This window comes from Hippopotamus amphibius, chromosome 13, assembly GCF_030028045.1.
Source record: "Hippopotamus amphibius kiboko isolate mHipAmp2 chromosome 13, mHipAmp2.hap2, whole genome shotgun sequence".
NCBI classification, from domain to species: Eukaryota; Metazoa; Chordata; class Mammalia; order Artiodactyla; family Hippopotamidae; genus Hippopotamus; species Hippopotamus amphibius.
The window spans coordinates 26,981,624-27,002,883 of record NC_080198.1 but is presented as its reverse complement, the minus strand read 5'-3'; the positions used below and the strand labels follow the sequence as shown (position 1 = coordinate 27,002,883).

Genomic DNA, 21,260 nt, shown 5'->3' with positions numbered 1-21,260 from the left:
CTACTCCTAAGGAGGAATTTTTTCAAGGGAAGGATCAATCTGGCGACCCCTTTGATCTGATACGTTTTGTCTCCTATGTTTTTCTTGCTGTATACATGGTGGGGATCTAAAACCTTCCCCACATCCTGCTTTCTGGATTCCGAGTCTTTTGTAAATGGAGTGCCCGGAGCAACTTTTTTGCTTGGAGGGAATGAAAGAGCAAGGGTGAGAGTTCACATCTAATGTGTTTGAGTTGAAGTCACTTGCTACAGGTGGAAACAGTAAGCTCTGCTTTCTCCCCCAAGCCTTTGATATTGTTGGGGCTTTTCAGTGCATGGCAGGATTATTAACAAGAGAAAGTCAACAATGTCCAGCATTGCTACACAATCAAGAGAAACTTGCAGGTGAGTCACTGAACCTGAAATAAGCTTCTCTTGACCCAGGCTTCCCAAATTTTTTTTTTTTTTTTTTAATTCAAAGGTCATGACCATATCTGTGTGAAACGGTTGGCGCTGTAGCTTAAGACTCTAGGTCATACTTTGCTAGGTTGGCATTTCTGTTTTGCTTCTTCCCAGTTCAAGAGCAGCCTTTACATTGAAAAGACTGGTGGGGATGGGACAGGCGGGCTCTGGGACCCTGTCTTGAACTGCTGTAATCGCTTTCCCGCTATCTTCTTGGCTCTGAGAGTGCATTAAAAAGACAAAGAAGGACAAAAATCACCATGTGGGCCCCTATGGAAGTTCCATTTGCCAGGTGCCCCAGTCTGCCCATTCCCTCCCTCTCCTCTGCTTTGGCTTTGAAATTGAGTGTTGAGTGGGTCCAAAACCAGAGGGAATGGCCCTGTATACCCAGCCCAGGGCAGTTTGATCCTCATGAAAATGAGAAATCGCTTGTATTGACAATAGGCAAGCCTGCTGCTGGCAAGAGCTGCAGTTTTGCAGATTTGCTACTGGGCCTTGCTGTCGCCCTGCTGGGTTGGTGTTTCCAGTAATAGACTTCTCCACGCCAAGTCTAACAGTTAAGTGGTAAATCCCCTGGTGAGCTGGAGAGGTCATGGCAGAGGCATAGAGAAAGGTCAGTTTAAGCAGACCAAGAGCATTCAATTCATTTCTTCCGTGGCTTTCTCTGTCCACGCATCTCAATTCTCTGGAGACGCATAACTTGTGAATTGAATAGTTTTCACGAATATTATGAAACAGGAAGTAAGCCATGTCTATGCCTAAGTTCCACTGAAAGTGAGGCAGGCGAATCCTATTAGCATTTATAATTGTGTTGCTTTTTCATATGAATCCCTTCCCGTGGCTGAGGAATTAGGAATTTTCTCACCTGCTGATAGAAACCAGTCCCAGGAGTGTGCCCTGTCAAGTGCTGGAAAATAGATGATGATACGGGACTGTAACCTTCCCCTCTAATAAGAGCTCTTCCTTCTCTGGTGAGATGCATCTGTGTTGTTTTGCATATCCATTAAATTAGGCTTAACTGTGATTCTGGAAACTTATTATTTGAAGTCAAGCCAAAACTCCTGGCCAGAAATCCATACTCGGTTACTTGCCATTATTTAATCGGGGGACGGAAATCCTTTGTTTCATAAAAAGTCCTACATCCTTACACAGCTCCTTCTTCACTGGCCTTGACTCCTTCTAGATTGTGTCTCTGTTTTCTCTTTGACTGTATTCCATGGCAGTTTGGGGTGCTAGATGCACTGACACCTCTGATTCTACTTTTTGCAATTCCACTGCAGCAGCAACAGTCCGGAGAGAATAGAAGATGTTACTGGGATATCAAAAGGGAAAAAAGAAATTTCTGCATTAGAAACTGACAATAGGGTATACAAAAAGAAAAGTCGTATTTGTGAGTATTAAAAAGAAGAGCCAAGCAAAGAATGATGTTTTCAGTATAGATCAGTGGTTAGTAGTTTGATGCTCTTATCTTCTTGAACATAGACATATTTTTGAAATTATTGACAAGCGTTTAATTTATTAATAAAGGAATCTGTTTGGTGCTCTGTCTCTGGAGAAGGCTTAACTGAAATGTAGTTTTGTAAAAATAGCCAAGTTATGAATGGTTTTTGCCAGGAAGGTCTTGCTAGCAACTGGAACCAAAACCCAGTAAGTGGTACCCAAGGTGTTGGAGTCAGAATGCAAGAAGCTGCAGCATCCTTGCTACATGACTCTTTAGGTGAGGGCTGTGGGAGAAGAGAGGAATCAGATCTGAAATCAGGTCTCCTAAGAAGTGCTTGCCCTTGACCTGAGAAACACTTCAGCGTCTGAATACACAGTTACCTGCTAACCATCAGCGTGGATGGATCATCACCTCTGCAATTCAGGAAGGACATGCAGAGTGTACAGTCCTGCTGTTTGTCACTTTCCCCTGCAGCCATGGCTAATGGTGTAGCCATTCACCCTCAGCAGGCATAAATCCTTTTTCCCACAAGAGGACATTGGCTGGGTATGACGTTTATAGGACTAAAGGAGCAGCTGGCGACACTGGATTCAAGGCAACTGGGTTGTCTTGGACATCCTATTTAGCAGATGGCCAGGACTTGATAGATTGAAGATTATTAGGATCCAAGTCAAGGGCCACATGGCACAGTGGACAGGAAAAGTAAACGGCAGCACGTATCCGAATGCGGGCACACACAGTCTCGAGGGGCCTCTCTGCCTCCACATTCTGCTTCAAGCAGGAATAAATGCGTATCTGCCCGTAGAACCTGGATTATAGACACATCTCTAGAGATCATTGATAACTTGGTTACTAAATTGATAGTTGGCTGAATCCTTATGGCTATTATTTGGGAAGAAAATTTTACGAAGTTTAGATTTCATCAGTGTTTATATAAACTTGGCCTTTCGCCCAAACCTACATGTCATGGTTTCCTGTATTGCTGATGTCCCTGCGTCTTTTGGTTACACCCAAAGACAACTTAAAAGCTTTAATTCAGAGCCGTCGGTCACATCTGTATGCCGTCCTTTTGGAGTTGACTAATGCCGTGAAAGCTACTCTGAATTGGAGGTGCCCTAAGCTACGTTTTGCAATGAAAGCACAAACTCTGCAGGGAAAGAGGTGTCCGTTTCTTCTCATCCATTTTTAAGCTCATTTGTGCAGTTGCTGCCTTCTTTGTATTAACTGCATAACTCCTTTGATCTTAAAGTGGAAGGAAGCAAGTTTCAAGAGCTGGGAAAACTCCTCACGCAGCTTTAGCAGGAGCAGCACATTACAAATTTGAGTGGATGTCAAATAAAACATACATTTGGATCTTTGAAATTCACACTTGAGGAGGTGTTGCTTTTAGAGCCGAGTACATTGAGAAGTCTCAGGGATAAAATAGCTGTCGTTTGACATTCATTTACATTTGAACGTGTGAGTCAAGTTGTTGCCCAGTCACATACGGCTCTTGAATGTTGCATTTGTATGCAGCATTATACTTCAAGCTTCGTACATTTCATTCTCATAACATTATGAGGTTGTATCCCCATTTCACAGGTGAGAACACTGAAGCCCTAAGAATTCCATTTTTTCCCCAACCTTTGGCCTCCTCCACCCTGGGAGAGACCAGAATGTAAGCAAGAGTTGCTTGTGCCCCTTCTCTGTAGACGTATTTCAAAGCTGCCCAAATTGCTTAGCTTATGTTCCTAAATTTTTTTAAGTGGAAAATTGGTTGAAGCAGTGAGTGGAAGGGATTATTTCAGTTAAGGTTGTGCCTTTCTGGAACAAACCCACTTATTAACATGCTCTTTGGGTTCTAACCCTGAGTTTTAGATCCAAGACATGAACTAGAGAGTAGGCTCTGTGTTAGTAGTAAATTACTTTGACCAGCCAATAATCTCTATTTTTCTCTCTCTTTCTGTCCGTCTTCTCAACTCCAACCATATAAACCAGCAATGGAGTCTCTAGAGGTAAATGGGCATTGTAGAAGGCTTTTCATTTTCGGGATTGTTTAGAATCTAGGCTCAGGCTCTTGAGCTCGAATGAGACCAGGCCTGAGGAATCAGACGCAGAAGCAGCAGAAGTCAGAAGCGACCAGAAGTTGAAGGTGGATTAGGTTATCAGGTTATTTTCCTTTTGCCTAAGCATTATTGGTAGATATAAGTCACAGAGGATGAGGAACACTTTCTTTGAACTTTCACATCATCAGATAAGACTAAATGCATTAAAGGGTCCCCTTGACTACAAAACATCCCCCACCCCCACTGTTGGTATGAAAAAATCAGTATCTGTGAAATGTTGCCATGGTAGAGGAAGGGTAACAGTTTTGTAGAAGCACATGAGTTGATCAGGTTGACATCAATCCACTCATGTGTCTTGTCTTGTGATGGTGGCATCTCATTGAGAAACCTTCAAGAGAAACCGTAAATAAGCAAAGTGTACTAGGTAAGATAACTTCTGATATTCTAGCCTGTCCCCGTCTTCCACCTCCACACAGTCATGAAGCTCAGCTAAATTTTGTTCTGTAATAAATGATCCCAATTAGTTAAAACAACAGTTATTTTGTTCCTTTAGGTTGGTTGTTTGGTTCTTCTGGTCAAGGCCAGCTTGGCTGGTCTCTGCAGACTGCAGGTGGTTCATCTAAGGCTGGATGGCCTCAAATGGACTCACTCTCCTATCTGGTAGTTGGCAGGCTCGTGGGTCTAGAATGGCTTCAGCTGGGACTGCATGTGTCTGCTCCTTGTGATCTGTTATCCTGCAGTAGGCTAGCCTGGCGTTCCTCACCTGGTGCTTTCAGGATTTCAGAAGTTAACAAGAGAGGACAAACCCTTACATCTGAGTCCCTATATAAGCTTCTCCCTGAATCATGTTTGCTAATGTCCCTTTGGCCAAAGCATGTGGTCAAGCCCAGTTTCAAAGAGTGGAGAAGCTGATATGCACTCTGGATGGGAGGAGTGGCAAATCACATTGCCAAGATGCATGTGAGTGGGATGGCAGGAGTTTGTGGCCATCTTGCCATTTGCCACGTACATTAGAGTAACTTCAGGTAGTTGAACTGACATTAACATGTCTCACAGACTGAATCTGGACAGGGGAGAGGGGAGACCGTTTTTTGGTTTTTGGTTTTTGGTTTTTTTTTTTGCCCATAGCTTCACTTTGATATTTCTCTGGGCTCTTATTTTATTCTATCACTTTTGAAGTTTGGCCATTTACTGGTAGACTCTCTTATCTTGTGTTCTTGAGTTGTGTTTCCATTTTTGGTCATGTTTTAAAATTTTTGATTAATCTATGCTGTGGTGCACATATGATTTTTTTTTTTCATTTTGTGAATGTTTGCCTTTGAGAAATGTTTTGGGCTTCAACCAGTGTATTAAATCCCTGCCTTGAGCTTCCTCTCAGGCAATTTTGGAGCTACACTCACGGCAACTTCCAGAAACCCATCATTGTGATCTGATACACGGATCCTTTTTCTTCTTTGTACTTGTGTTTACGATGCAGTACCAAATTCCACCTGATTTGATGAGCCTGTAAACATAGCCCCCTACACAGTGACACCTGTGTTGACTTTAGTCATAACTCAGGGCTCCAGATACTGGTAGGTAATCACTGTTAACTCCTAGAGCATCCCGTCTGGGTTTTCATTCTCAGCTTCTGCATGCTTGGCATCATGGGCCAGGTAATTCTTTGCTGTGGGGGGGGCTCTTCTGAGCATTATGGGAAGTTTAGCAGCAGCCCTGCCTCCACCCACTTGATGCTCATAGCCCTGCCCCCCCCACCCTTACTTGTGACAGCCGGCAGTGTCAGCAGACATGCTTAGATGTCCCCTGGGTGGGAATAGGAGGTGGAGAGACAGGTAAAAATGCCTCCAGTTGAGGACCACTGCTTTAACCTGGAGACGCTGAGGCAGAAGAGAGAAAAAAAAATGTGTGAAGTATGACATCATTAGAGAGCAAACAGGGACTGGCAACCAGACAGGGAGAATCTATAAGGGAGGAAGGGATGTGGCCATTTTACAGTTACCTTAAAATCTAACCGAAGATGGTCCTGGATTCCTCCTGATGAACCAGGGAACATCAAGTTGGGTCTTGGTATACATGGAAAGGTTCATCAGAATCTCAGCTTTATTATGTTAGAAGTGGATTAAATGTAACATTCCTGGGGAAAAAAAATTTCAGGAGATATGCTGACCATAGGTAATGGATTTGGGGAAACTCTTTATTTGGAAAAAGTTCAACATACACCAAAAGTAGAGAAAATTGTATCATGAGCCTTCTGATACTCAGCACCCGAGATCCTGAATGATTGATTAATGTCCAGTCCTGGTGCATCTCTATCCCGCTTGCGTCCCTGCTCTCCACTCCTGAGTTATTTGAAAGCAAAGCATTTCATTTGTAGCTATTTCAATTTGTGTCTAAAAGAAAGAACTTAAAAACCAAAATTATAAGGTGCTGGTGGAATTTTAATCTTCTAGAAAGGACAAGAATGAGAATTTACACTGAGTAGTATCAGAAGTTGAAGGGGGGAAGTGTCAGGGTCAAGATCAAAGAGGCTTGACATATCAGGGGATTTAAAAACTCCTGGGGGTGGGGAGGGGGAGTTCCTTGGTGGTCTAGTGATGAGGACTTGGCACTTTTGCTACTGTGGCCCGGGTTCAGTCCCTAGTTGGGGAACTGAGATCCCGCAAGCCATGTGGCGCCGCCAAAATTTAAAAAAAAAGAAAGAAAAATTAAAAAAAAAAACTCCAGTGGGAAATGGAGGTTGGAGACACTGTCTCTTCGTGCTCCTTTCTTCTCTACATTTCCCCTGCTTGAGTGTCTCTTAGAAATGCCTCTTTGGGCATAAGTTAAGGCACATGGACTGGGATCCTTAAAAAGGAGAGTAGGCTGGCAGAGAAGAGATTTCTAAAAAGAAGAAGAAAAAAACACAATTACAGAAAGAGACTAAAATATTCAGTCGATGATGCATTGCTCTCTGATGACTTTCAATGACTTTTTGGCCAACTGGGGTCTGCTTTTAATAAAACAAAGCAAGGGGAAAGTCTGCTTGCTTTTTAAGATTTTGCTAGCACTACAGTATTTCTCTCCTGTTCTAATGTATTCCGAGACGTTTCTTTCTTTTGATTTAGACTTCCTCGCTTGATTTTATGATGTCACAAATCTCCTGTGTTTGGTGAGAGCCATGGTGTATGAGAGACCCAGGCAGCTTGCTAGATAACGTCTATTTCCCCTCCTTCTCTTTAGAAGATTAAACTGAGACTGTTGTGTCTGATGCCAGAATAGATTTAACCAATCGTGTTTCCTTTACATATAGGTCAGTCCAAGGGACAATTCTGCGCTGGATCCTATTATCCATGGGTTGAAGGGCGTCGTACATCACGGTAAGTAAGCTGTGCGCACTTCCTTTTGCTGGGATGTGAAAGGCTAAGGTTCCCTGAAGGAATGGGTTATCTCGCAGAGGACGTAGCGTGACACCCATTCCTCATCCTCCGATGTTGAAGGGCATGAGAGCCATTATTTGATGGGTAAAGAGCACACCCATTTATTACCGGCAAATGGATCTAGGTTAACAGTAAGCAATTTGTTACTCTTCAGGTACCACTCGGAATGCACATGTTATAAATCAGAACGCCCTAAGATGTACCATTCATACGCATTGAACCTGCCACCTGCCTCATATCTATCCTAAAATTATTCCCTTTTCAAGTAACTTTTCATTTATGAATTTCTTGATTTGCCCCTCAGAGGTAGGGGAAGAATTTAAGTAGCCATGACAAGTCGTTAAACTTTGCTGCACGTGAACAAGGCCCATCAGCTGGTAGGATGGAAAATGCTAGGCTGTGTTCTGAGCAGCAGACATCTTATCCTCAAGCATAAAACGGGGAGGGAAAGTAAGATAGATGGGGTCTGTCTTACCGAACTGTTTTTTATTGGAGAAATTTCCCTGCAACTTTATTATCGGCAATGCATCATTACCTATGACATCAGGATCCTCTAATTTCAAAAGTACCCTTGTCACAGGGAGGTGTGGAGTCGAGAGGTAATGTAATGATTTGCAAAGTTTTAATAGTCTAATTAGAATTCCAAAGACATTGACAGAAATGGAATTAGTAACCATAATAAATCTCCCCTTCATCTCCACAGCTGTGATAAAACATCTTCACACCTTTCTGGGAGGATGTCTTTCGACATTAGCCAACTCTGCAGAACTTAACAAACATCTTCCCCCCTTTCTCTCAGGGAAACAAAAGCAGTTCTCAGTGTTCCGTTAAAGCAAGTAGGATTTTGGATTCATTGATCTGCTCTTACAACTGTTCGATCATGCAGCAGGTAACAGTTATAAACCTAGTGAAAGTAGAAATATTAGATGACTGAAAACACCCCCCTCGAGGTCTTCACTGTAGGAAGTGTCCATCTCTTCTCCATTTCAGTTTGTGCCTCTAAAGAAAACCCCTTACACAGAGCTGGAAAGTGGGTGGTATGGACACTTCCCCTAAGGAAGAAAACACCTTTGCCAAAACGTGGGCTGTCTGTTCCTTTGTGATTTGATGTTGGTAGCCGTAGTGGTGGGTGTGGGAAATTTGCACTGTACTCTGGGAAGCCTCGGAAGCCCACAGAAGGTTGCTGTTATGGGCAACACGCTGTGTTCTCTGAGCTCTTTCCCGGAAGATCCCCTGGAACTCCTAATTGATTAGACACCTTCTTGAAATTGCAGTCCATAGTGTAGATTATGAGTTCGGGGTTTTGACATGTACTAAATGATGGATAGATCTTCTTCCCCCCTGACGCTTCTTCCTATTTGAACACAATCACCCCACAGAGAGTTGTAGAATCTTGAAAACAGGTACCTCTTCTTCAGGCTAAGAGGAAGTGCTCCTTTAGCTATGGCATTTGAGTGGGTCTTTGTAATCTCATTTCCACAATGATCATTGCAGGAGACTCCATATGTTAAACAGAAGCCGTGGGCTTCCTTTAGCCCACAGATCCCCTAATCTCAGTAAACTCGCTGTGTTGTGATCAGTTGGTTCATGAGCTGTGTGCCGGCATAATCGTGTTATCCTCCCTCATTATCCACAATTAGCCTCTAAGAGGTCATTATATGTAGGGATGTGGTACCTGTTACTGGGAGGATGGCAGAGATGCCCAGGATGTGGTGTCAACTCTAACTCTACCTCCTAATTGAAATGTCAGAGGAAACCTGCAACAAATAGTTACCTGCAAAGGAAGTTCACTTTTTTTTTTTTTTTTTTTGAATTTTTAGAACTGAACATTTATTTCAATATAAAGGATAAATAGTTATCCCCTGGGAGGGGTGGGCATATTTTTTCTTTAATACACAAGTGAACGTATTCATTAATCATTGATATTTGACAGGAAGACATGAGCATTCCTATTTGTGGGTATGTTTGATTAAACTTTAGTCTTCTGGTAAAAGTCTGCTCTTGGTTTGGGCTCTTGCAGCTGGCATCGCCCAGGGGCTTCCTTGAATTATTTCTCGTGCCCCGTTCCAGAGCTCAGATCAAGGTTTCTGATGTCTGGCTTTTATTCTGATCATGTTAAGAAACTTACAGCACAAAGGGCCGCCAGTTGTGTGCCGAGCTGAGGTGAGGAACTGCAGAGTCGCTTCTGCAAAGAGAGCAACCTAGCCTGAGAGGAAGTCCCAGCAATTCTGGGAGAGAATTCCCTCCACGCGCCAGTGCAGACGTTATCAGGGCCTTAAGGTGGAAAGAGCGTGGGCTTTGGAGCCGTACAGGCTGCAGTGGGGATCTTGGCTTTGCCACTCACTAGCTGGAACTACGGCTGTCTCTTTAGCCTCTCTGAGAAGGTTCACTTCTTTATTCAGCTGAAGTGTTGCACACCCGCTAGGTGTGATCCCTGGTGAAGACAGACACAGGCCAGCCCTCAAGGACCCAGAAGGGAAGTGAGTACCACCCCTCTCCCTCCAGCCTGCTCGGAATGTTACCCTTTCCAGCCTCTGCATCTGCTATTTCTGTTTCCTCTGCTAGAAGGGTTTTTCCCTCAGCTCAGAGCAAGGCTGTCTCCCTCTATTTCAGGTCTCAGTTTGGATCTTACCTCCTCAGACAATTCCTTCATAATTATTCTATCCAGTTCCCCACCTTCTCTCCAATGCCCATCACTCCTTGTCACATCATCTTAGGTTTCGTTCTTTGAAGTACTTAAAAGTATCTGAAATAACCTTATTTGTATATTTACTCCTATATTACCTACTAAAGTGTAAGTTTCATGAGGGCAGAATCCACCTGGCTTTAACAACTAATAGATGCTCAGTACAATTATCCAAGTGAGTGTGTTGAGTAAAGATAGAAATAGGTGGAAAATATCAAAATATAAAATTGGAAGAAGAGGAGGAGGACTACAGGCCTCATGGGCTTTGCTTTGATGGGGAAGAGAAAGAAGTATGATAATGTCTTGGAAACTTGATTCTGCCCGCATTTCGGGGGTCATTGCTGAGTCGTTTTGATAACCCTCATCTCGTCACTTCTGTCATTCTTCCAAAAGAGAATGAACATCTAAAATTGCTTTAAAAAAAAAAAACCCCTTTGGTTGAAACTAGAAGCGTTTTCATTTGAAGGTCTGATGAGGGATTTGAATGATCTGTTAATGTGATGGGACATAAACAGTCATGCCCTTCACAGAATCCCTGGCTTGGGAACGATGATAGAGATGCGTACAAAGAAAAAATCAATATGGGTTTCTGTTCCAGTTCACAGTTGGCTTTTATGTCTTCAGCTCTGGGAATCATATCTTAGAATATTAATTCCTCATTAAGTGACTGTGTTTTTTTTTTTTAATAGGAAGAATCTTCTGTGTTCCTTTAGCTGAAATGACAATGAGGAATCTGGTCCCACCAGCCAACCATTGGCCTTTGGTCACTAGGGTCCTCTGTGAACAGGACACCAAGATGGAGTTCTAAGTGCAGGCGAGCTTTTGGTCAGGGAGGGACTGCCAGGGAAGGATAAAGAAGAGGGGGAGCAGCAGTGGGTGGGGAGAGCACTGGGACCCCAGTGCAGGTCTGACACCTCTGAAGACAGGGAAGCTAGGAGGACTGGCTGAAGGCAGCTCCAAGAAAGTCTCAGTTCGGCCATTGGAGAACCCCAGAGCCAAGACTGCCCAAGAGAGGAGTCCTCTGTTGGGCAGGAGTGGCCCAGCCCTACCAGGTGTGGTCGTTGGCTAGAGCATCCCAGTGCAAGCAGCCTCCCTACGAGCACCGAGGTGCCGCCTGAACGCACAGCAGCTAACAAGCCTCCTCACTGCAGCTTGTCTCTAGAAGGAAGATCTTAGGGGTGCCTCCCGTGGCTGGCCCAGAGGTTCACATCTTCCTTCCAAAGACATTTGCCGCGTCACCTTGCCTAAAAGTTGATGACGTGGTCCTCTCACTTTTCAAATGCTCAGAGCTTCTTAGAGACACTGCTTGTTTTCGTGCATGGTTATGAAGTGCCTAGTCTAAGCACACCATGAACCTAGGCAGAGAGAAAGCACAGCCAGTACGGACCAGTCCTCCTTGAGTTGATAGACACTTGGGAGAGACATATGGTTAAGCATGTAATTACATTAAAAGAGTGGGGAACAGTAGATTTAACTCAGACTTTGGGGTACAGAGTGGGCATCGCAAAGTGACCATTAAGACAGAAAGAGTGCATAGAGATTGTCCAGGCAGAGAAGGGAGCATAAGGTCCCCAACAGCGCCAGCACAAAGGTGGCATGTTCGAGACTCTGAGCTCCGGGGCTTTGCTTCTCTTGTGCTGGGGAGAGAGAGCTAGAAACCTCTTGGCAGCAGAAAGTGATCTTTCTTAGGTGTTCATTTTTCTATGTAAGTTGTGATTTTTACAAACTCAGGCATGAAGAAATATAAATAGAATGAAGAGAGGTGATTTGCCATTGATTCTGGTCCTGTCTGTCCATTGGGCCATAGATGGAAGCACTAAAATGTATCTAATCGGGGATTTTATTTACACTACCACCAAGCATCCCCTAGAGAGGAAAGAACTTGTGAATCTTATTCATTGCTCTGACCCATTCATTCACAATGCTTTTTGTATATAAGAACCAGGACTTGCAAGTAGCCACACCTGATAGAAATATTGGTTTCAAAGAACCTAGTGTAATTCAAATTTTTTCAAAACCCATCCAAAAAAAAAACTTACATGTGAATTGGTATAAAAATGTACCAATTCCTTTATAAGTAGTTTGTACCCAATTGACCAATGCTCAGAGATGTACATTATATATGTCCTCTCTCAGTCAAAAAGGGTATATTATTTTTCTTTCAAGTTTTTGGATTATCTACTTTCTATTCTGTTTCATCATATCCACCCAAAGAAAATCCAGCAGGCTGTATGTACATGCACCTATTCTAGAATGCTGTCAGAAAGGCATGGAAATGAACCACCCCCTCATGTCAGTCTTCTAAGAAAGATCCAGTTTTGGTTTTTGGAAGGGAACTTGCTAGTAGCGATTGTTTGACTATCCGTCCCTCTTTTCTTTTTGCCTTTCTTTTTATGTATGTATGTATGTATGTATGTATTTATTTATTTATTGGCTGCATTGGGTCTTAGTTGCCGTGCACAGGCTCTTTGTTGTAGCGTACGGGCTTCTCTCCAGTTGTGGTGGGCAGGCTCTGTAGTGTGGCCCTCGGGCTCTCTAGCTGTGGCTCACGTGCTCAGTAGTCGCAGCATGTGGGTTTAGTTGCCACATGGCATGTGGGATGTTAGCTCCCCGACCAGAGATCGAACCTGCATCCCCTCCATTGGAAGGCGGATTCTGAACCACTGCACCACCAGGGAGGTCCCTGTCCCTCTTTTCTCATCCCTTTGCTTGCTGTCATTTCCTCTTCTGCTGAACGTAGTACCTTAGTGAGCAGGAAGGTATCCTCCTCCTTCACAGGAAATGTAAGGGGGTCAGTTAGAAATTGCCTCAGACACCAGTCAGAGTGAGATGGCTCTTCTCCCTATCCTCTCTCCCCAGGCTCTTCTGAGAAGCTTATCAGTGAAAGTACAAATACATTATCACCTGAGAACGCCCTTGTAGTGATGTCACAAAATGAGGCTCTTGCAAGCTTTTTCTGTTAAAACTCACCAATAGAAGTTGGGTCTATGAAAGATCAAAACTTTCTTTGCAGAATACCTCACCCAGTTGACTAGTTTATTCACTGGGCTCACTTTGGGGGAATTTTCTACCCATCTTCTCCCCCTGCCCTGGGACAGTCATCATCAACTCACCAGATCTATGGACAAAGCCCTAGAATAGCTAGATTCAAACCAGGCATCTAGCAGAAAGGGAGGTAATAAAGTAAATCTGCAAATATATGTGACTACCCAGCCAAGTGTTTTCATTTGGTGGTGAAAGCTGGTGTGTCCCTATCTGTTCTTTTTTCCACATCCCACCTGCTAGGATTGAGGTTTCTATAATCAAGACTAACCGGGAAGAGACGCTAGTCATGGAACAACCTGAATTCCTTCTAAGGCAGTGGGTAGGCTTTGTCTTGTCAATGGCCACTGCATCACTGACCACAAATCCATGATTTTAAAAGAAACCAGCTCTGGGGCATGGCACTGCTGGCACTCCAGGACGACACTGTGGGGATGCAGGTGGCGCGACCTTTTCAAAAGCCATGTAGCCATTGCTGCCAAAGTTACACATGTGCCGCACCCTCTGAGCTGCAGTTCCACGTGTAGGTATAAACCTGAGAGAAGCGGCTACAAGAAGTCCTGTACACAGGAGCTTTGTGTGTGATAGCCGCAAAGTGGAAACAGCCCAGGTGTCCACCAAGGGAAGCCTAGATCTTCAAGTTCTAGTGTATTCATAAGAGGGCATAGTGGGCAGCAGTTTATTTTGTTTTCCGTTTCCTTCCCCCGTTTTCATATTTATTGGAGTATAATTGTTTTACCATGTTGTGTTCGTTTCTGCTGTACAACACAGTGAATCAGCTGTATGTATACATATATCCCCATATCGCCTCCCTCTTGAGCCTCCCTCTCACCCCCCCCATGCCACCCCTCCAGGTCGTCACAAAGCACGGAGCCGATCTCCCTGTGCCCTGCAGCAGCTTCCCACTAGCCATCTATTTTACAGTTGGTAGTATATACATGTGAGGGCTACTCTCTCACTACATACCAGTCCCCTGCCCCGTCCTCAAGTCCATTCTCTATGTCTGGGCAGCAGTGTAAAATGATGAACTTGATTTACACAACAACAAAAGAGTACTTACTGCACGGTTCTTTTTATGCAGAGTTCAAAACCAGACAAAGCTTATCTATAGTGATAAGAGTCAGAGTGATGGGGTGAGAGGGCATGTGCACTGAACGAGAAGGGGCTCAAGGGAATCTTCCTGGGCAATAAAATATATATATATATATGTATGTATCTTGATCTGGAGGATGATTAGATTTACATAAATATAATATGAACATTTACCACACTGTCCCCTTAGATTTGTGCGGTTGACTATTTGCAAACTAAAGAGTGGCCCATGTATATTATACAGTAATTTCTCAAAGATAATACATTCACAAAGCTCAAAAATAATCTAGCATCGCACACCAGATAGTCAAATATTAAGTCCTGACAGTGTCAAGTGTTGGCAAGGATATGAATGCTGGGAACGCTCAGATTTTCTGGCAATAGTTTGGCCGTGTCTAGTCAAATTGATTCAGTAGTCGCACTGCTATGCATGTCCTCTAGAAAAACTCAGATAAAAGTGCACCAGGAGCTGTGTACGAGAACGTCTGTGGCACTGTTTCTCCTAACTGCCCAAACCCAGAAATGCCTCTGGTGCCTGCTGTTCGCAAGCTGGATAAATACAGCGAAGCATAGTCATGCAACAAAACAATTCACCCCAGTGGAAGTGCATGGAATCTTGTGACTTGCACGAACATGGGCGCATCTGAAAACTGTAAAGTGATGGCAAAGGCCTAAAGAATACAGAAGATATTCTTCAAATGTTCAAAAAATGGGAAAACCTGACCTCTGTTCTTTAGGAGTGCACGTGCAGGTGGTAAAACTGCAAGAAAAGCGAAGTAATGATTATTTGAAAACAGAGGATGGTGGTTAATTCTTGAGGTTGCGTGGGAATGTGGTGAACACCTGAGCCCAGAGCGGTGGCAGGTGTCCACCGTTTGGAGCGATGGTCACTCCAGGGTTCACGTTAGGATTATTGGTCAACAGTACATTTATGTTTGTGCACCTTTCTGCGTGTGTGTTACATGTCACAGTCAAGACAGTGATGAGCGTTAGAAAGTCAGAGATTCAGGCAGTGCTTTCCTCTGGGACACCTCAAGTACCGAGTGGCCTCACAGCAAACAAAGAGGAAAGTGACAACAGTTTATTTTACAAACTTTTTATCATAAGTACCCCTGAGAGGTTGTGTGTTCTCGCTACAAATTGATTGCAGACCAAAGAAAGAACTGTGGCTGCCTTGGGATTGTATCATTAAGTGATGACTTTGTAAGCCAATACTTCCTTGTAGAATTTAGAAAAAAGAAATCAGAAACCAAGGGGATAGGGTGACAGGTGACAGGTCTGAAAACAAAGGCTCCTCACTGCTGCTGTGTTGGTGCATCCTGGCTCTGCATCAGGTCAGGGTGTAATTAGCCCGGCAGGTATCACTGAATCCTCCAGAAAGCCTCTGAGATACAGCTTTCATGTCCCCCATTATACAGAAAGGCAAGTAAGGCAGGCAGTGTCTAGGTGACTTAAGCCAAGGTTTTCATGACTTCAGACTGACTCGTTACTCCCAGGCCATCTCTCGCTCTGTTCTTGGCCAGGGTTACCATTTGTGTCTTTTGATTGATTGAGGCTCACCGTAAAGATTTGAAGTGGCAAGTGAAGAAATACTTAAGAGGACCACACTCTCATCATCACTCTAGCACCATTTTCATTGTCTCTGGAAGTAAGATCTCAGCGTGAACTTTCTAAGACTAAATGGCTGAAGCATCTGAAAAATATCTTGCGTGGACTTTGAAAGAAGACAAATCCTAGCACCAGGGACATTTGGAACAAAGTAAACTATTAGGCAGAAATGGCTGTCTGTGTTATTATAATCCAGCAACAAAAGAAGGCTGGGCAGAGATGAGTTGATGGGGTTTGAGGGATTCTTGCCTGTTTTGTGTAAGTGGACTTTAAGCCCCTTTGATCACAGAGTCCATCCATCCTTCCATCCATCACATGCCTAATCAGTGCTAGTTTCGGTGTTGAGGGTAAGATCATCAACACGATTTCCTCTGCCTTTGGAAAATTTTTAATCTCATGAGGAATTTTTTTTTTTCAGGGCCATGCCATTCTTAGTTCTGAAGGTCAAAGAGACTGTTGTTTGCCTGCAGAGTCATCTCATGTGTTCACACACTAAAGCAGTTGGAACTTTGAAATGGATTTTTATGAGAAGTCTGCATTATGGAATATTTTGAGAGAAATGGAATTTTGTTATTTTTCACTCGAAATCTGACCCTTAGGAACACTTACTGAACAAGGAATCTAGACCAGCACTTCAGAGTTCAGGCTGTCATGTGTTTGAATGCTGGCTCTCCAGCTTGGGAGCTGTGTGATCCTGTACAAATTGTTGGGTCTCTTTGTCCCTGAGGTTCCCGCCTGGGAAAATGGGGATTATGAAAGTATCTGCCTTGTGGGTATTAATGGTAAATGCTTTAAGACAGGGAAAGTACTGAGAAGGAAGGGTGCCTGGTGTGTGTCCACTGTCCTTGAAATCAGAGCTCAGGAAATACAGTCTGTGGGCCAGGCCAGTCTGGCGCACTGCCTGTTTTTGTAAATAAAGTTTTATTGGAACACAGCCACGCCCATTCATTTACTTAGTGTCTATGACTGCTTTTACACTGTAACAGCAGAGTAGTTGTGACAGAGACTCTCTGGCCTGCAAAGCCTTAAGTATTTACTATGTGGTTCTTTACAGAATTAGTGTGTCAATCCTGCCTTGTCTAAATGGTAGCTATTGTAGGTCTACGAATAGCGTTGCCTTCATACAGTGGTATGTCTATTTTGGGACAATGTAAATACCCCAGTCAGGTCACTGCTTAACCATTTGATACACTTTACAGGGATGGGCTTCAGCTATGATTTTGCCCAAATTGCCATGTCATCCAAATATATTTCAATGGAATTAAACAGGGTTCTGTTTTAATGTTAACCTTCAAGAAAGAAATCATTCAAAATGTTTCCCTTTTCAATGGGAAACCCAATGCTATATCACGTACAGGCCACTGATAGTTTTGAACATCTTAACACGCGACACAATTTCCCCTTTGAAGTTTATGTTTCCAGCATCTAATTACACGGGACTTTCCTGATGTGTGCTATAAACATGCAACACCCTGGTCGTGACTAATTGGCTCACATCTGTTATGCATCCAGGGAGGCCGGTTGCTTATCTCAACCCTTTTGATCTCAAAATCTTCTAGGAACAGGCGCACTTAAGCCATTTCCACCGCTTCCTGGATTTCGGTGTGTCGGAACCACCACCATAGATGTGGGCTATTTCCACTTCTTTTCTTAGCCAAAGGCAGGAAATGGGATGCTGTGGGGCTTCTATCTGACCACTGGCAGGGTTGTTAACCATCATGGTAAGTCAGAAAAAGGCTTCCAAAGGGATTCCTTTTAGGTTAGATTTGAATTTGAGGCTGGTTCTTCAGCCAGCCTTCTTTGTCAATATGTCATCATGTGAGCAGGACTATAGGAGCCCGGGGAAATGCCCTGTTCCCGGTGGTTTCACTGGGGTGTGGCAAGCAAAGAGAGAGCTTAAACTGTACTGCGAACGTGCTTGCTAAAGCGCTTGGGGCTGCCTGCTGTGACCTTCTTACCCGCTCTGTGCACGTCACCTTGGTATAGGAGAATCGGGGTCAGGTGGTGGCCAAGGGCACAGGCTCTGGGTTTGAATACCAGTTCTGCTTTTGACTGGTTGTACGACCTGCACAGGTTGCTTCACCTCTTCATGGGTCCATTTTCTTAACCGTATAAAGCTGTAGTAGTAATACCAACCTTATTGGTTTGTCTGGAGAAGTTCGTGACTTACTGTCCATACGCGTGCCTGCCACGTGGTCAGCACCCAGTGTCAGCTGTTATCACTGCCATCCCCCACCCCCACCACGTTATTGTTGTTACTTGTTGTTATGAGTATGATGGAGGCCATGAGGTGACAGGAGATGATGATGGAGCTCTACGTTCTGCCCCATCGCTACCTGGCTGCTGAAATAGAATGTATGTTGCTTGACTTAGCTGCGTTGTACAAAAATAAAATGAAGGGATGGAGAAAATGGTCACAAAGATGATGTGGGGTAGCCAGGCCCTTTGAGATCGGGGGATCGGGTAATGGACTGGGGACCAGAAAGAGGGTGAAAGAAGAAACAGTAACCTTTCATCTGTTATCCCTTGGCTGTGCGCCTAGCTCTGCTTGGATGTTCTATGCGTAGAGTCTCATTTAATCTCAGCAGTAGCCCAGGGAGATAAGAATTCTTAATCCATGCTACAGATGTAAACTGAGGTTCATAGATATTGGCTCATTGGTCCCAGCTCACGGCAGTGGAGCAGTGATTTGAACTTGAACCCGGTTATATTGGACTCAGATGCATTCTGCTAGACCAGTTTCCATTTCCAGCATTGACTGTCTTCCTCATTATGGTCAAAATCGCTTAACTCTGGGTTTCTGCCTGGGTTTCTCCTCTGTGAATTAGGTCATTGACTGAGCATCAAAAGGCAGCTGAAAGAATGTACACACCATGTCAGTAATGGCCACCAGAGCCACGTAGGGGAAGGAGGCTAGCTACGGAACTGTTTGGTGATACTCCTGGGTTTTTGTCACTTTATAACTGTATAATTTAAATGTCGTGTGCATTTCCTTAATTGTTGACAAGAGTCTGTGCTCTTCGTGCAGTTTCTCTTTGGAAATGTTAATGTCAACATGTACTTCATTCAAACATCAACCCTTAAATCAAAGTCCTGCATTTGGCCACCTGAAACCACCAGTGAACTCAGGGCGGCTCAAGGTCTTTGAACCTGGGTAGAGTTGGCTATTTCATGACCTTGGAGTGCCACCCTGGGTCCTTGAATACAGGAGTCTGATTAGTCAGGTGAGCTCTTTCCTACTCCAGCCACCCTTGCTCAGACCCTGCAGTAAGATGCCATGATGGGGGCCTCTCGGAGTTTCTCTGGACTGTGCCCATGGGGAAGGCCAAGGGGTGTGTATTAAATTCACTGGTGGAGAGTGTTTCAGAGGCAGAAATGAGCTCCACACCTCTCTACAGCCGCATGTAGTTTTCTCCCTTCATGCTTGAGTAGTATTCCTTGTGGCCACCCCTTCTGAATACCCTGCCCTTCACAGAGGAGCAGGTGTCAGCAAACTTTCTCAGTAAAGGGACTGCTGGCAAAGATTTCAGGCTCTGCCGACCATCCGTTCTGTGCTGCAGTGACCCAGCTGTGCAGCTGTAGCCTGAAAGGGGCTGTAGACAATGGCATGGCTGTGTTCCAATAAAGTTTTATTTACAAAAACAGGGTCTAGGCTGGATTTGGCCTCTGGGCCACAGTTTCGTCACTTCTGACTTAGAGCTACTTAGTGGCTTGGTTCGATCAATTTTTTCAGCCGTGTATAAAGGACCTACTCTCTCAGGCAGTGTCCTGGGCCCTGGGGATACAGTAAAGAGCTGCAGTCTTGATGTAGTGGAGCTTCCAGTCTGCTACAAAAAAACATTGCTATTAACCAGTTACACAGAGTGTAAGGGAGACCAGATCTGGACAGCTATGACCATTGGCGAGGTCTCAGCCCTCATCAGGTTGTTGATACCAACTTCACAGGGTTGTGAGGCCTCATTGAAGGAAAGACGGCAGCAGCGCCTGGCACCAGCTTCACGCATCATAAATGCGAAGCAGTAGAAAAACATGAACTACAAAACATCCACAGTGTGGAGTGGAGTCTGGGGTTCAGATCAGTGGAGGGGAAACTCAGGCCAGAGCATGCAGTCAGTGTAGCAGATGGGAGTCTTCGGCCACCTGGCCCTGTGAGCGTCCCGCACTGTGGTCACAAAACAAGCTCTGGACCCAGCTCTTCTCGTAGACCCAGAAAGCTGGTGGGGATCTTCGGTGTGAATCCTGTTGAATTATATCAATATCCTGTTTCATCCGTTCTGCAACTCTCATGTCTTCATATTTTTATTGAGATGTAATTGATATAGCATTATGTTAGTTTCAGGTGTACAGTATAATGATTTGATATGTCTCTATTGCAAAATGAGATCACACGTGTAGTTCACATCCATCACTACGCATAGTTACAGCTTTTTTCCATTTCTTCATATTTTAACAACCCTAAAATTAGGATGCACCTTCCAGGGGATACTGTATCATTGCTCAATTAGCAACTTGTTGCCTTTATTAGTGGCAATTGCAGTACTGATGCGTCTTACAATTGATGACATGGATACGAAGAGACCTAGGATTTATTAGTTATTTTAAATATACCAATTGCTGTGTTTGTTCCTTCACTCCCTTTTCACAGTGGTTGGGCATCTGCTACGTTCCTGGCAGTGTCTTTAGTTGATGGATAGACAGGGTGAACAAAGAAGGCAAAGTGTTTGCTCCTGTGGAATTATCCGGCTCTTGGGGGAGATAGTAGCGAAGTGAACACATCTGGGAAGGAAATGAAGCAGTGTGATGTAGATGGTTAATAGCAGCAGGAACATCCTGAGGTGGGGCACTCAGGGTCGGTTCTCAGGAGATGAACTGAGATCTGAAGAGGGAAAAGGAATCACCCATATGGGGTGGGGGTGGGGGTGGGGCGGGCGTTCTAGGCCAAGGGAGCAGAAAGGTGAGGAGGAAGGTCATGGTCAGCCATGCGGAGGGTGGAGAGAAGACAGGCTGCAGAGTCAGGTGGTGGAGGGCCTCATGGCCATGCTGAGAAGCTTGGATTTCATTCTAAATGAAGTGAGAAGCCCCTGGACGGTTCTGAGCTGGGCAGTGCCAGGATTAGATTCCTGTTTAAAAAGCTAAATGAGTTCTTCAGTCTTCAGAGAGATTTCCTCACTTGGTCATGTTTCTGTCCGCTGCAGGCGAGGAATCCGGGGCCCAGGGACGTGGAATCAGGTGGTAGAAAAGGATACCCAGACTGCCTCTCCACCTCACTGTGTGATCCTGCTTCAGTCACCTTCCCTCTCTGGACCTCATTTTCCTTATTTGTAAATGAAATAGAACTAGCATCCTTTGAAACTCTTTGGAACCCCGCAGTTCTCTGTGCTTCTTGGGTGCCCTCCGCAGGATCCCCTTGTTGTAACTGCAGTGGAGTGCTTGTTCCTTAAGGTCATCTGTCACGGGACTTCCCTGGTGGTCCGGTGGTTAAGACTTTGC

At 44.4% G+C, this 21,260-nt stretch overlaps 1 protein-coding gene across 4 annotated transcripts in view; it reads left to right on the top strand.

The window, feature by feature from the left end:
• Positions 1-21,260, top strand: part of PTPRG (protein tyrosine phosphatase receptor type G) — a 690,680-nt gene that overhangs the window by 520,780 nt on the left and 148,640 nt on the right. For all 4 annotated transcript variants that reach the window (XM_057705084.1, XM_057705085.1, XM_057705083.1 and 1 more), the window contains exon 6: positions 7,216-7,282. In XM_057705084.1, coding sequence (XP_057561067.1) covers positions 7,216-7,282 — 67 coding nt within the window. The remainder of the gene's footprint in view (positions 1-7,215; positions 7,283-21,260) is intronic.